This window comes from Natator depressus, chromosome 7, assembly GCF_965152275.1.
Source record: "Natator depressus isolate rNatDep1 chromosome 7, rNatDep2.hap1, whole genome shotgun sequence".
In the NCBI taxonomy this organism is placed as follows: domain Eukaryota; kingdom Metazoa; phylum Chordata; order Testudines; family Cheloniidae; genus Natator; species Natator depressus.
Genome location: NC_134240.1, coordinates 72,606,439 through 72,621,429, shown reverse-complemented (window position 1 = coordinate 72,621,429; position 14,991 = coordinate 72,606,439). Strand labels below are relative to the sequence as shown.

General features: G+C 45.8%; 1 protein-coding gene across 6 annotated transcripts in view; it reads right to left on the bottom strand.

Moving 5' to 3' along the window:
• The window catches only part of GRID1 (glutamate ionotropic receptor delta type subunit 1), a 791,498-nt gene extending 784,718 nt beyond the window's left edge, over nt 1-6,780 (bottom strand). For 2 of the 6 annotated variants that reach the window (XM_074958775.1, XM_074958776.1), the window contains exons 1-2: nt 4,909-5,050; nt 3,776-3,931 (exon numbers count right to left, since the gene is read on the bottom strand). In XM_074958775.1, the coding sequence (XP_074814876.1) occupies nt 3,776-3,931; nt 4,909-4,963 (211 nt within the window). In that variant the 5' untranslated portion in view covers nt 4,964-5,050. Of the gene's footprint in view, nt 1-3,775; nt 3,932-4,908; nt 5,051-6,502 lie in introns of those variants that run through there. The other 4 variants (XM_074958779.1, XM_074958780.1, XM_074958777.1 and 1 more) reach the window with 4 other exon arrangements.
• Nucleotides 6,781-14,991: the final 8,211 nt, after the last annotated feature.

The window sequence follows — 14,991 nt, the reverse complement described above, 5'->3', positions numbered from 1 at the left end:
AAAAAATAATATTGTGTGCCTTGTTTGATTCTGTGAGCTACTCTGGCAGTAGTATCACACTGGACTATTTTTACTCCAGAGTGTTTTGTACTACACAGCGTCCCATTACAATGAAACTAACGTTTACAACACTGATTTCCATGGCACCGCTTAGAAAGACATTACACAGGAAGAATAATGTGGGTGTCAGTGCATTTTATATAGTAATAGCAACATTATGTGAGCAGTTAGAGCAGCTGATTTGCTCCAGGTTATTTTGACTACTGTAAGCAAAGTCCTAGTGAAATGAGTAGGGCATCTGCATAACCGATTACAACGAAACTTTGAATAGTAAGAATGACACCATGTAATTTTGTGCAGAAAGATACTGCACAGTACAAATAGCATGGTTACTAGTGCATCCCATGCATCATTCTGTCAGCATATTGAATAACAGTTGCAAATGAAAGAAATTCAAACCCCAAAAAGGGGGGGAGGGTCTGACTTGAACCAATAAAGCTGCCACTCTGTTTTTTACTCACCCATTGTGGCAAGATATTGACACACAGGATGAAGATACAATCATTTTGAGGTCCCAGAGAGAAGAGGACGACATAAGCCTTAACAGGTAGGTGACAAAGGGTGATTTTTCAATGTAATTGTAACGTTTATTCCACATTTCCTCTGGTCTCCAGTGTGTGATCAGAACTGCAGGAAATGATTCTAAATTTAGGTGACCACTGCCCATCAGTGGGCATCTCGAAGAAAATCTGGGTCCTACACTTTTTCAGGCACTGAAGATATGCTGTGGTGCCTAATGATCTGTACCAAATAGATTAAAGTCTGACCAGAATCCTTCCTGTGGTTTCAACACAGTTTTCACAGTGAGTTATTACTTTGGAAATATTCTTTCCTAGAGGTACTGCTATTCCTGCAGGATTAAAAGGGAAAAAAAGAAAACTACCAAGTCAAGAAGTATTCTCTAGTTTGGTCAAGTTCCTCAGAACAAGCTGAGCAGTTGGACTTGCTGTCCACAAGACTGTCAGCTTATATCCCAATGTGATCAAAGTAGTTTAAAGCTTTTACTTTTGAGAAGAGGAGACACTGTTGGAAGCACTTGTTCAGCCAGCCAACTACTGTCATTTCCATAAATATGAATCAACTTCAATATAGGGCATTGACATTTTGAAAATGTAGGAAGAGCTGATCCTTCAGTTAGTCTTTGCCAATAATAAACCCTTCTATTCCATAGTTTGTGACTATGTATTTTTCCCCAGTCACAAGCACCTTTCTTGCCCCATTTTCAAGAATGTCAGGCCTGATCCAAAGCCTGCTGAATGAACGTCATCTATGTCAATGGGCTTTGGATCAGTTCCACAAACAGGTTTATTTTGTTGCTGTCTTGGATTTATGTGACAGCAAAGAAGCAGGCATGGTGGCAAAAAAATGTCAGAAGGAATTGTTTGGGGTTTATGAAAATGAATATTTGATGCAATTTTGTAACCATAATTTGCATGTACACAAGTTACACATAAATACATATGTATGAATGCAAATTTTCACACAGGAAAAGATTATTTTCCCTGTTCTGTAATATTAAGGGTAAGACTAGTGATGAATCATTTTTTAAAATATTGTTGGGGTATATAAATAGCTCTCTTTTCTAGAATAATTATTACTCAAAAACCCTGCTGCTGAAATAACCCAGGCAATAATCAACCTTGGCTTCTTCATCCAACTCCAATAACATCTTTTTAAAGTCTTATTTGTAAAGGCAAGCTGATTAATTTCAAACATTTTCCTTTGCAATAAAAGCTAATTGAAATGATTTACCGATGTAACTACTTTTCAGATCTTATAAACGCTAGGAAAATGCTCAGCCAGTTACCTAGCTACCCCATTTAATCCACACGTAAAACCTCAGTGGAATCAAAGATTGTGAAATAAAACAGCTGTTTTTCAAACCACTTTCCCAGTTTTCTCCCTACTTTCAAAACTTACTTCTCCATTCATCCACACAACAGGGGGTTAACATGATAATAAAGTATTAAACACAACAGCAAACTACAAGGACAGCATCGTCGCCATTCCGAATAGACTTCTCACCCAGTCCTTATTTTAGTCTAGCTGTATTTGATCCTATCTGTGACTGGTAAAATCTAAACATATGTAAATCAAACTATCCCTCACTCTGTGAATCAAAACTCGCTTTCGGGGGGAGAGGGGGTAGAGAAGCCTGAAGCCTCTGCCTGGGGGAGGGGGGGGGCTAAGCCCCTTTTAAAGTGGGGGCTTCAAGGCCCCTGACATTGCACAAGTTCTCACATTTATTGCAGTCCCCGCACATTGCAGCACTTAGCCTCTTTATTGATGGATGTTTAATATTTCCTTCCATTTTCAGCCCTCTCTCTCCCAGCAACAAGTTAGGACAGACCTTAGAGATGGCACAAGAGGGCTAGGGGCCAGCCTAAACGTTTGGGCACCAATAACGTGTTCTGGTTTCTTACCAAAGACTGCTCAGACTGTGTCTCACCATTCACATTCTTTGAAGCAATCTTTCGAGTTACTAGACCTCACGCACACACAAGCACCCCGGCTCTGCGCCAGTCCAAGGCGGTCTGCGGGCATGGGGAGTTCAAGTCAGGAGACAAACGAAACGAGAACGCAAAACTAGCCCAACTCACACTCACTCTGAATCCTGCGGGGACATCGCATAGTAACTACCAGGGCCCTTTAATTCCCGTAGAAAGGAATTGTTCCCTTATACACTTGCAGGCTCCACTTCCGACCATTCTCTCATCGGTGGCTTAGACTTCCCTGTGTCGCACTGAACTGCCTTTACATCACAGAGTTATGGGAGGGTAGTTTGGCCCCTCGCTCTCCTCCTCCCCCCCCCCAATAAATAACATCCGAAGCACCTGCCAGTGAGTGGGGCTTTCAGGTGCCCTTCGCTCTGGCACCTGTTGCAACTCCAAGCCCCGTGCTCACATTCTCCCTTCCCCAAGGAAGGGCTCCTCAGCCGGATCGCCCTTCCCCAGAGCGCAGGTTGCGAGGCCGAGAGAGGTCGCCTCTGTGCAGCGCCTGAGCTGCCTTCCTTCCCCCAGCACACCCCACAACGCCTGACGTCCGCCACTGCTCTGGCCCTGCGGCCAAAGACCAGGCGCCGCCGCCGGACCTGCCCAGCGAGACACGGGGCACCAGGCCAGATGCTCGTGTTGCGTGCACCGCCGGACACACGTGCGCTGCCCTGCCTGGCCGCTCACACGCACTAGCGAGCGGCTGCTGCTCGGGAAGGAGTTTCACAGGAATGACAGCTCTCCGCGAGCAGGCACCACAGCGCCGGGCTCTTTCCTTGTGAAACAGCGCCAACCTTCGGCCGCCGGAAAGTCTCCAGCCCCGGCAGAGCTGCCCGCGCCTCCGGAAGAGAACCGCCTGGGCCACAGGGCTACCGGCGCCCGCCTCCACCCCGATCGTGCACCCAGCGCACGGGGCTCCAGCAGCCCTGTCAAGCTTGACAGTAAAAGACGGGAGCGATGGGGGGGGCAGTAAAAGTCAGGAGCTGGGGGGTCCTCAACTGCTCTTTGGAGCCAACACCGCTCCCCCCTTCCCGCGTATTATTAGAGGGGAAAATAACGCCCACGGGCGGGAAGGCGAGTCAGCCCGGGCATACCGCCCCTGACAAACACTTGCAACAGAGGCGCGAAGCAGAACTACCGTCTCCCGCGGCCCAGCAGCCGGGGCTCTGCGAAGCCCTCGCCGCGGGTCTGCGCCGAGCCGAGCCCCCCGCCGCGGCGCTTACCTTCCTGCACCGCATGGAAGGGGTTGTTGGCCTCTATGAGCTTGATGGAGTACGTGATTTTCTCGCTCTGTAAAATGTCGTCATTGAGGTTCAGATCGGACACCGCCTGCTTGAAGACTTCGTCGTCCTTGGCAGCATTTCCTTCAAAAATGGCACCTGTTGGCATGACCACATCAGAATTTGATCTTTCCCAGGAGGACAGAGGGGTGGGGGAGTTAGTGGAGAGACGGGGAAAGTTAAGGCTCCCTAACCTTGTTTATTTCCCCCGCCTAAAGTTTCATTTATATACATCTATATAAATCAGCCACCTCTCTCTCCCCTGGAGTGCAGTGTTTTAACACGGCCAGTTCAGTGTGGCACTGAGAACGTTGTTGAGCTCGGGTCCATGGGAGAATTTGAAAACAAGTTAACAGAAAACAGCTTCCTTGCTCCCAGGTTTATCGGTGACAGTACACAGGCATTTGTTGTTCAGGCGCATTAAATCACACACACACACACAAAGTCTTCATGAAGCCTTTTCTTGCCCAATAGGTTAAGTATGCTTCACCAACCATCACTTACTGGTTTTTAACCAAATCCCCTAGAAAAAAAAATTGCTTTGTGAGTTTGAATGTAATAGAAAAGGAGAGGTGTTAGGAACACAACCAACTTTTGCTCTGGGTTTTTTCTGCTGTTCGCCTGGTTTGTCATTGTTTTGAATCTCTGCTGCATACACAAACACACACTGATTTAGAGTCAGCCTGTGTGTTCAGTAACCTGAAAGCTTCTAATTTCAGGCCGTGTTTATGCAGTTAAGGTGAAAACATCTGGCGAGCTGTGTTACATAACATACTCTGACTACGGGAGCGTGTGTGTGCACTTTAGATTTACTATTTTGTTATGCAGATCAAGGATTTTTTAGGTTAAAGGATTAAAAAAAAGTCACTTCCCTCCCTGGTACAATATTGCTTATTCACACTAGTTCTGTGTCCTGAAGTCTTACAAAGATTCGCGTGTAAATTCACAAATCCAAGTTCAGGGGGCTCCTCCCCTTCAATCTTTTGAAGCCCTTATTTCGGAAGAGGCGCTAAAATATCACTAAGGCTGAAGTGTGGGGCAGGTATACGAGCCACGAATCTATAGCTGGCCTTCACCTTGTCCATTGGCAGGCAAAGAGGCAGAGAGGCTTTGTGGACGTCTGGCCGCCATCAGCTGCTGTGTCTCTGGACTCCCCCCTCTCCAGCTCCACTGATGAGAAATGGGGCGCGCTTTCCTCCTCTTCAGCAAATCGCGAAAAAAGTCAGAAATCTCCATTTGCATCCAAGGTGAACAACGTGCTCCTGGTGCAGCTGAAATCCTGTAAGTGCGTCCAGCGCCTGAGAGGATGAGACGCAACCAGGGCTTCCCCGCCGCCCTCCCGCCTCGCCCCCTTGGAATTCACGGATAGCTCAGAGCTTTCCTCGCACAGCGGGCAAAGTTGACTCGGTCTCTTTTCTCGGCTAGATCCGCAATGCTGTGGGCTCTGGCCCTGGCCTCAGCCTCCTGGTTGTTTTACAGGGCTGGTGTCTGAGCATCCTCGTTCTCCCCGCCGCCACCCCATCAGCTGGTTCAAAATCGGTCCCCACCCCCCGAGACATTCCCCCACATGCTCGCCCCCGCGCCCTCACGCGCGGCGCCTGGAGGGGGCAAACTTGTTACATTTCGTGTCCATCAGGGCACAGGCGCGCGCTCTGTAGCTCCGGACTGAACTCCCACCCAGCCTCTCTTGCTCCATGGCTTCTCTCTCTCCTCCCTGAGGATTTTCCTCCTCCTCCTCCTCTAAAGGCGGATGGGAATCATTGCTCTTCATTTCCCCGCCACACTCCATCTCCTCCCCTCTCATCTGCCAGAAGCCCGAGGGGCTTGTGGAGGATTTTGTCCCTCTCTTTCCCCCACCCCTATCTTTATTCGATACCCGCCAAAAGGTGACTGCAGAGCCTTTGCCTTTTGCTGGCCAGACTTTCCCTGGACATTCCTCTACCCTGCTCCTAGAAGCCACAAAAGTTATCTGTCCAGCATGCGCCATTGCCCCAGCCTCTCCTTCTCCCTCCTCCGCCTAGCCAGGTTTCTCCTCGCTGGAGACTTCAAGCCTTGCAGCCCAAAGGTTTTAATGAGCCCTTATTCAAACCACAACAGTTGTGCGCGCACACACACACACACACACACACACACACACACACACACACAGCTACTGCGCATCTAGCATCTCCTAACCCTTTCCCAGCCAACTTGTCCCTCCTGCATTCCCGTTATAGTAGCATCTGCTATGACTGGGGAAGGGACGCCGGGGGTGGGGGGATTTTTGGAAAGTTTCCCCTACGGGATGGTTCCTATTCTGTCTTGCCTTGTTTACTGGGGATGGCGGCGGACGAGAGAAAACCTCGCACGCAAACAGGTCTGAGCCCAGCATCTAGTACAACCAGAGAAACGGCAGCCTCAAACCTGCGTCCTGTCTCCAGAGAAACCCCTGCAGCGATTCAGTGCTAACGTGCTTGCAGCATCCTTGCAACCAAAAGGGACCCCAGCGTCGCTTCCTCATCTCGCTGCTAACTTTGCAATTCGGAGGATTCGGGTGGCTTTTGTGCCCCCCTCTCTGGGGAGTTAATGGGGCTCGCTCGCCCTCTGCCCGTGACATGATGGGGTTTTAAGGAGACACCATCCCTTTCTTGTATTTGTTGCTTTCTCCCCCCTCACCCCCCCCCTTCTTACCAATGTGGATGATGGAGTCCGCCCGCACTGAAACGCACTGAAATATCCAGGGGAAAAGCCAGAGCATCACCACTTCCATTTCCAGTCTCTCGCGGAGCACATCAGCCCGGATTTGATGGAGAGACAGAGATGGGGGAAAAGAAGAAGGGGGGAAAGGTACCCAGATTAAAAAAAAATCAAAAAATCCCAGACCCCGAAACCCCAAGGATTTTCCAAGACTGAGACGATGGAGAGAACGGGGAAGCAGGGGGACGACAGCAAGAAAAAGGCGGGGGCTAAAAATATGTGCAGATGGATAGATCCTGGGTGTCTGCGAGGAAGCGGCAGCAGGGCAGAGACTTCAGCAGCAGCTCTTCACCACTCCGTGTGTGTCTGAGCCCCAGCGCACAGCAAACTGCGGAGGACCGCCCCCCCCCGGACCACGTGATTGCAGAGACTCACCACTCAATATAGTCTGGGCGAAACACACAAGGAGATGGAGAGAAGAGCGTAGAGGAGGGAAACAGTGGAGCCTAGTTCCACCCAGGAGCCTAGCCAAAAACGGGGGCTGGAGGGGGTGGCACGAGGAGATGCGGAGAGAAGAGCTAGGATGGCACAGGATGGGAGAAAAGGTCTGTGGCGACAGGGGGGGCTAAGGAGGCTTTCAACAGGAAGGGGAGTTTGAGATATGAGAGGAAGATCTATGCCAATCAGTGAAACTGACCACAATCTGACCGGCAGAGAGCAGAGGGGGACGAAGAGGCGCTCTGACACAAAGGGGGGAATCTTAGCTGATCCCAGCAGCTCCCCGGTTGCCGGGGGAAAGCGCTCCACCATCACTTGCGGGGAACAGCTTTCCCCCCACAGGCTAGTGCGGATTTTATGGAGATGCCCGTATCCAGCAGCTGCCCAGGCTTGCTTTACTCCCAGCAGACGCTCTCCACTCGTGCTCCTCCATTCAATCCAGCTTTCCCAGTGCTGAAGAGGATGCTGGCTCTAGTCTTCCCCCAGGACTCTTGTGTCCCCCTCTCCCCGGCAGCACTGTGGAGGGGACCGAAGTTCAGAGCGCCGTTAACGAAGATTTGGGAGCCTCCATAGAGGGAGTTTAATTCCTTGAACTACCTGGAAATCTTACCGACCTTTTCCCTGGCCAGTCTGGAAACTTAGCCTCTGAATCGCAGCCCGGCTGCTTTATTTGGTTTCGGCGTTTGCCCCCACCCGCCCTCTCGCAAGGGAAGCGCTGGCTAAAAGTTTGACGCTGGAGTGATCGGCTGCATTAAAAATTGGGGGGTTCTGCTTCACCTCAAAAGGGGGGGGGAACTTATTCATCAATGACGTCATTAGTGTCAAAAATAAACAGCCCAGGGGGAAGGGCAAGGGTGAATGGAAGCCGCAGATTTAGAAAATCTTAACACTTGGTTCCAGGTTTTTATACTTCAGTGACAAAATTGTATCGTGTTGCAAAGTAAAAAGGAACAAGAACGCGCGTGGCTGGTGTAATAAAGATGCTGCTGAGGAGGGTATGAAATTCCAAGGTTCCTGTTCCAATCTCAAGTCCAGGATTTTATTTTCCGTTGACGATCGAACTGAAAACGTGATATTTACCCCCATGCTGGGAAAGTGGCACCACAAAGCTGTCCTCTCTCTCGGTTTAAGCTTTCAATGAAATCTAATTCCTAAATTGGACATGCTCAGAAGACTAATTCATCCCCTAAAACAAATGCATCAGTGATTGCAGGCATCCAAACGTGATAAGAGTTTAAATATGACAAGGATCCCGGGGAAACAAATTCATTCAGGAGCCTGAAACGTAATTAAAACTACTGCCAGGAAAATGAGTTGAGAGCAGGATGTTACTAAGATGATTAAATCGCTCTGGGGCTGAAGCCTGGACTGCTTTAGCAATGGATACATGTAAGGGCAGTGTTTGGACATTTTGAGGCGGGACCAAGGATGGTCAGTCATCCTGCAAGTGCAGAGACTAGGAGTAAAGCGTTAAAGTCAGATCTTTCTCCCACTGAAGTCAATGACAAAACTCCCACCCACTTCACTGGGAGCAGGATCTGGCCTCTGCTTGTTTGCTATCATGGAATCTGTCTACAGACTACCTAAAATAGGGGCTTTTCTACATAATATTTGGGTGGTCCATTTCCCCCGTCCTCTATTGCACCAGTAATTTCAGATCAACGGAGCATACATTTTATAACCAACACCTTGTTCAGTGCTGAGAGCATTCTTCATGCAGAGCGTAGTACCATGAAAACGCTTGACACAAAGGGGTAGCTAAAACAGGTAAGCTTTACTGTCCTGGATGAGGGAGGAAAAACGAATGGATGGAGTAGAGTAAAGGAAAAGGAAGATGAAATTGAAATGGTGCCAGGGAGGATCCCTGTTCATTGATCTGTGTCAGCTTGCTGTTGAGTTTGTTATAGTCACAGCTTTTGATCAGGAAGAGGCAGGGAGTAAATGAAACAAGATACACTTTTTAAATTAAATCACATTCTAACTGTTTTGGTTTTACACATGCAATTTCCCATTGATCAGTGCAAAATGATTAAATACCATACTCAGTAATCCATGGAATAAAAACATTTAATCCAGATCATTGGCTTCTAGGACAAAGATCAATAGAAACTTTCCTTATCTGACTACTTTAGCAAGTAAAAATTCATTCTAATTTACATTTGTTTCAAATCAATATGCACTTACTGACCGATGCTGTGAAGAAGGGCACAGAGCTATTCTTCTGGTCACTTATGAAATTAAACACCTATATTCACTGCAGTCATGTGTATTACACTGTAGTATGTGTACGGGATTTATGGGAAGAAAATAATTCCATTTTATAACCTCTTTGCCTTAGTCCCTCTATCTGGAAAATGAGATTAACAACATAGCATTGTGTGGGAGGTAGTTCACTCAAGTTTGTAAAGTGCCAGGGGATCCTCAGACAGAAGGCCCTATAGAATCACAAATGTCATCCTATCTATTTATGAAGGCATCCCAGCACCATTCATTTAGACTTCAAGCTGTTTGGAGCAGGTTTGTCTCCTATTGTGTGTTTGCACAGTAGGTTCCTGACCTCAGCTGTGGTCTCTAGGCACTACTGTAATAATAATAAAACAGTAATGCATAACTTTGCAACTATAACTAACGAAGAATCCACCAGCCAAATAAATCAGAAGGGAAATCAAAGTGCAAGCTACTTCATCCACATAAAGGATTGATTCCCAACAGGGAAGAGTAGGGAAAGAAAAGAAGGGAGCTCAAACTATACAAAAATAGGCCAACTGAAGAGATACCAATATGAATGTACTTTTGTCTCTGCTAACTGACAATGTGAAAGAAAGACAAATAACTTCCATAAAAAAGAGCTTTACAATTTAAGTAAATGTACAACCTCAGCTAATAAAGGAAACCAGAACTCAAACTGAAATTGTGCTCAGACTGCTAATTGTGGCCCCAAGCCAGCACCTGTATTTCAGTGCCCCAGTCTTCCCTTTGAAAACTGGTAGCCTACAAGGAGAGGGCAGAGGGAAATAAGAAGAGGCAAAACCTGCAGCCACATCACTTGCAGTCAATAGGGCTCTGCATGGGTGCCGGGGCCTACCCTCACAGAGCTCAATGCAGGCTTGGGGTCTGTATGTAGACTCATTCAGTCTTCCCAAAGCCCTCCAAAGCTACCCATGAAAGAGGAGAAGCATGAATGTTTGGTCCAATCCTGCTAGCCCATCACATGCACGAGCATGACTGATTTAATAGGACTTCTGCACTTGGAGGACTTGTAAGATCAACACCTTAATGTTGGATTTTTTTTTTCTCGCTTTAAGTCAAACACTTACGATTATTGACCAACCGCTTGTATTTAACTTCTGTTTGGATGGCTTTGCTTTCACAATGCTCTTTACAAAGGGAAACAAAATAGGATTAGAATTATGTACATCAGAATTTGAAATCTTTAAGCACCATATAAATGGAAGGTCATTTCAGTTCCTCCATTCATCATCTGATCAGAAGAGCACTCGCATTTTGCTATGGCTATCCATAGTTCAGACACAGCGCTACGTACTAAAAAGCGAATCCATTTGCAGGCACTTTGCATAGTAAGAATATTATGACTCCCCGTAATATTCCATCATCATTGTGTAGGGGCTGAGCCATTACATGAGACGCCACAGAATTTTCTGTGTCAGTGGAAGATTAACGTATCATTAGAAATAGGTAATGTAGCTACTGCACTATTCAAAGTTCAATACGCTGGCAACAGAGGTGAGGCTGAGTGCCATTATAAAGTTCACCTGCCTCTGCAAACCACCTTGGTGATTTTAAGCTAACCCATCATAAGATATTGCTGTTCATAGTTCTGTTGTCGGAATGAATGTGAAATGAAATGTATGCTGATGGGCTAGCCTACTCTACAGGCACAGTTTGAATGAAGCTCTGCAAAATTCATGGCAGTAGAATTCTTGAACGTCTCAGAAAGGTGAACTGAAAGGCTTACCAGCCGCAGAGGACTAGACTTCAGCACTCTCTCTCCCTCTCTCCTGCCACAGCAAATGCCATCACTGGACTCTACAGCTAGTTCCAACAGTGCTGCCAAACCTGCAACTGCACAAGGTGCCCATACCGTAGGGGGCCCACCGATCTCAGCATGATGAAAATGCTCCACAGTGTGCACAAAGCTGTTGATGAAAGAGAGCTCTGCAACAGGCCCTTGCTAAAAAACGCAGCTAACACCTACAAGTAAATGGTGTGGCTGCAACTTCCACCTTTTCTTCCTCTCCCCCTACCTTCCATCCTCCCCTTGTGACTAAACCATATTTTCCCAAGTGAAAATGGGGATGCTGTTCAATGTGAGGTGTTTGTGGGGAAATTATGAAAGTTGATTGGGAAGTGGGGGGAAGGGGAGAGAGATGCACCAACTCTCCCCTCTCTGACTACCCTCCCCTTTGCAGAATGAATAACTGCAACACTTTAAAATAAAAGGCAGGGGTGGGAGAATACATGATTTATCCCCCTCTTGTTCCTTCACAGCTCTGTCCCAGTCCTCACTTTTTCTCACCCTTCCCCTGCCACCATTCAATCTAGTGCTTATCCTCCTAACTCCCCCTGTTGTCTTCCACCCACAAGTTACCTCTGATTCCTGCATCCCACCAATTCCCCCACAGTCACTCGACCTTATTCACCAATTTGCTTGTTCTTCCATTGATCCACACGCTCAACCCTATTGTTCACGATCAGGGAAATTAATGCGCTTCCCCAGCTGTCATCGGGGTGCTTCTGGCCAACAGAGCATTTGCCAGCTCTAGTACAGATACTGGGCAGAGGTGGGGTGGGGCTGCTCAGTCCCCTCATTGTCTGTTGAGCTCTCACTTAGCTAGGGAGACTGGCGAGGCATCATCTTCCCCAATGACATGCCCTGGCAATCCCACTCCAACATATGGAAGGGGGCAAAGTCAGGAATTCTAGCTCAAGGAAAACGGCAGATCAGCTGTAGAGTAGCCCCAAAGCTACTGGGGGGAGGTGGAAGTTAGCGGGAGTGGCTGTCCTTTGGGATTTGCCTCCCACAGTGGAGGCACAGACCGTGGCTAGGCTATGGAGCTGTCACTGGGACCTCAGGATCTGACCCATAAAAAGTTTATATTTTTTATCCCACTCTGCCCCATCAAAAGAGATAGGAATTGCTACTACTAGCTCCTCTTGAGTTTCCTATAATGTGAAGCAAGTATCCCAGCATATTAGCTGTTTGTTCTAGGGAGTATAAATCCTCCTAGATCTGTGCTAATTAAAAAAAAAAGAAATCAAGATTATTTTGTTTACTGCATTTTAATTTATTTTTGCAAACAACAGAAAGTAAGTTTTTTTAACTATTTCGCAAATTAGAATTTTATTGTGTTTTCCAGTAAAAGCTTTATTCCTAGGTGGGAACAGTACTGCAGAAACCAAATCCCATTATAAAGCCTCAAGTTTGATGGACAGGATTCCTGGAATTTTTTTAGATCCACCTCCCCCTTTCCCGATTTCCCCGATTTTAAATTGCTTTGTTGCAGCTTCCTTTATTTTGGTGAACCCCACTTTTCTTTTTCCAAGGTTGTTCACGTAATGAGATAAATCTTGCCGGAGGAATAATGGACTGGATTTTCTCTGTGAGGAAGGGCTTCTGAATCAGATTTTTCATACAATGCTTGATGTTCTTGATTAAATTTGTTGTGTGTGTACTAACCAAATGAAAGTTTGCTACAGCCGCTATGATGCTCAAGATGATGTCTTTTAACATGATAGCAGTTTGCCTACCTTATTTCCAGATTTCTAACTGGTTTGATTCAACAGAATGCACACTTGCCTTTAGCATGTATTTGATTTAATTCACATTATGTTTGGTTAATTCCATCAGTTCAATATTTGTTGTATCAGGCTTGGAAGTATTTTTCATTCTCCCCCACCTCAAGCTGTGCTACTTGATGCCCTATTTTTTATTTATTTATGTTTTTGAAGCAGACTTCTTTGCAACAGGCCCTCTCATGTAGGCTTTTCCAGCCTCCCACATTTTTCTAGGAGCATAAATAGATGCTTAATTTAGTCCAGGGAGAAATATGGCTTTATGTGGTATATTTAATCTCCATCTAGGCATTTGTGTTTTAGAAACACTTAGATTCAGAAGAAACTCAAAAGGAGCATGGTTATTCACAACTGTTTCCTATCTAATCTATCTATCTATCTATGGTATCTTGCAGAGCTTTCAACAAAATACATTTGATAGCCTTTATTTAATTGTCATTAAATCATCAAAATTGACAGTATGTTTTATGTAGAGCTACAGCAAGTATAGCCCTTATCTGCAGACTTATGGCTGCCACGCCCTAAATTACAACCCTGATATTGCTGTCTTTTTAGCTCGTATAGTACCATTAATGGCACTGGGTGTTGATCTGTCCAGAAGGTTAAAGGTCAGCCATATATTAACATAGTAGGGTTATCCTTAGTTTTCATGTGGACAGGTGGCCAAAGAATCATCTGTCATTTCCTTCGGCACATTAATATTACTTATAACTGCTGGATAGAGCTTCTGCTTTCACTATCAGCATATTGATCTTTATTGTTTTGTTTGGACAGAGAACCTACATGGCATGTTTCTGGCCTCTGATTAGAAAATCCTTAAAATCAATTTTCTACTGCAAATATCTATTTTTGAATACCTGGGTTTTGAACTGTTATGGGGATAGGGGTGGTGGGAAGAGTGTGGTGGGAGAAGGGTACAGTTGCCATTTTTAATCCAGAGAAATACATGAGGATCAAAAACTAAATAATGAAAGTATTTTAATTTTATATTAAAATGTTTTCTGAATTAATCCCATGGCACTCAAAATTTTGAAAAGGAAAAAATATATATAATTCCTCTGTTTCCCCCCTCCCCAAGATATTCAGAATTTTATCAAGGGGAACTATCACACACAACCATTCAGAAGTTGCTGAAATATCTGCTCTCATCTGTCATACTAATCACACCATCTAGTATTTAAAAGTGTTAAAACCTTTTTTAAAAAAAACAATGTAGGTGCCTCAAGCTATGTAACTAACTCCATATTTAAGGGCTGAAGAACTTGATCCAAATCCCATTCAAGTTAATAGACTGACTCTCACTGCTTTCAATGGGTTTTGGATTACACCCTAAATGAGCAGCCTGATTATCAGATGTGCAGAGTACCTACAGCCTCTGGAGTCCAAACAGATGGGGCAAACAAAGAGAGAAGTCATGCTTTATTACATATTCATAACTCTAGAACAGGCAGAGGTTCATACTAGAGAAGGGGGGACAATTTCTAAATAATAGTTTATTTCCCCCAAAAATGCAGTTTTGGGTTGACCAAAAGGCTAATGTAGTGCCAAGATTGTATTGCGAGTTATAGATATGTATGGTATATCTGTATTTCAAACTTGTGCTGTGCCTCTCAGTGACACCGCCAGACAGATTGGTATCAGCATTGCCTAGCCTGTTTGATGGCCCATCAAGGGTCATCAACAATACAATGAACCCATGGAAAGGAGCCAGGGGATACATCTTATGAGTCAGCAGGACTAGCAGAGGCATACCTATGGACAGCGGACACCAAGGCTTTTCCATGCCATGTTCTGGGCAGCTTGTGTTTGGGACAAAGGAAGTATAGGCCACCTGGCAAAAGATTATTAAAGGCAGCTGCATCTCCTCCATTTTGTCTTCATTCCTGCTTCTTCCCTCTGGAGTAACTTTTCTACATACTGAAGCGCTGAACAAAGGACTGAACGACCCATCCAAGCCATGGATGTGTTCCAGAGGACTTTTCAAACCAGCAAACTCTACAATACTGATAAGAACCTGATATATGGACTTTGTAGTCTTATGTATGTATCTGACTGCTTGACCATTTAACAACTCCCTTCTTTCTTTTATAATAAACCTTTCGTGTTAGATACTAAAAGATTGGCTGGCAGCATGGTATTTTGGGTAAGATTCAAACTAATATTGACCTGGT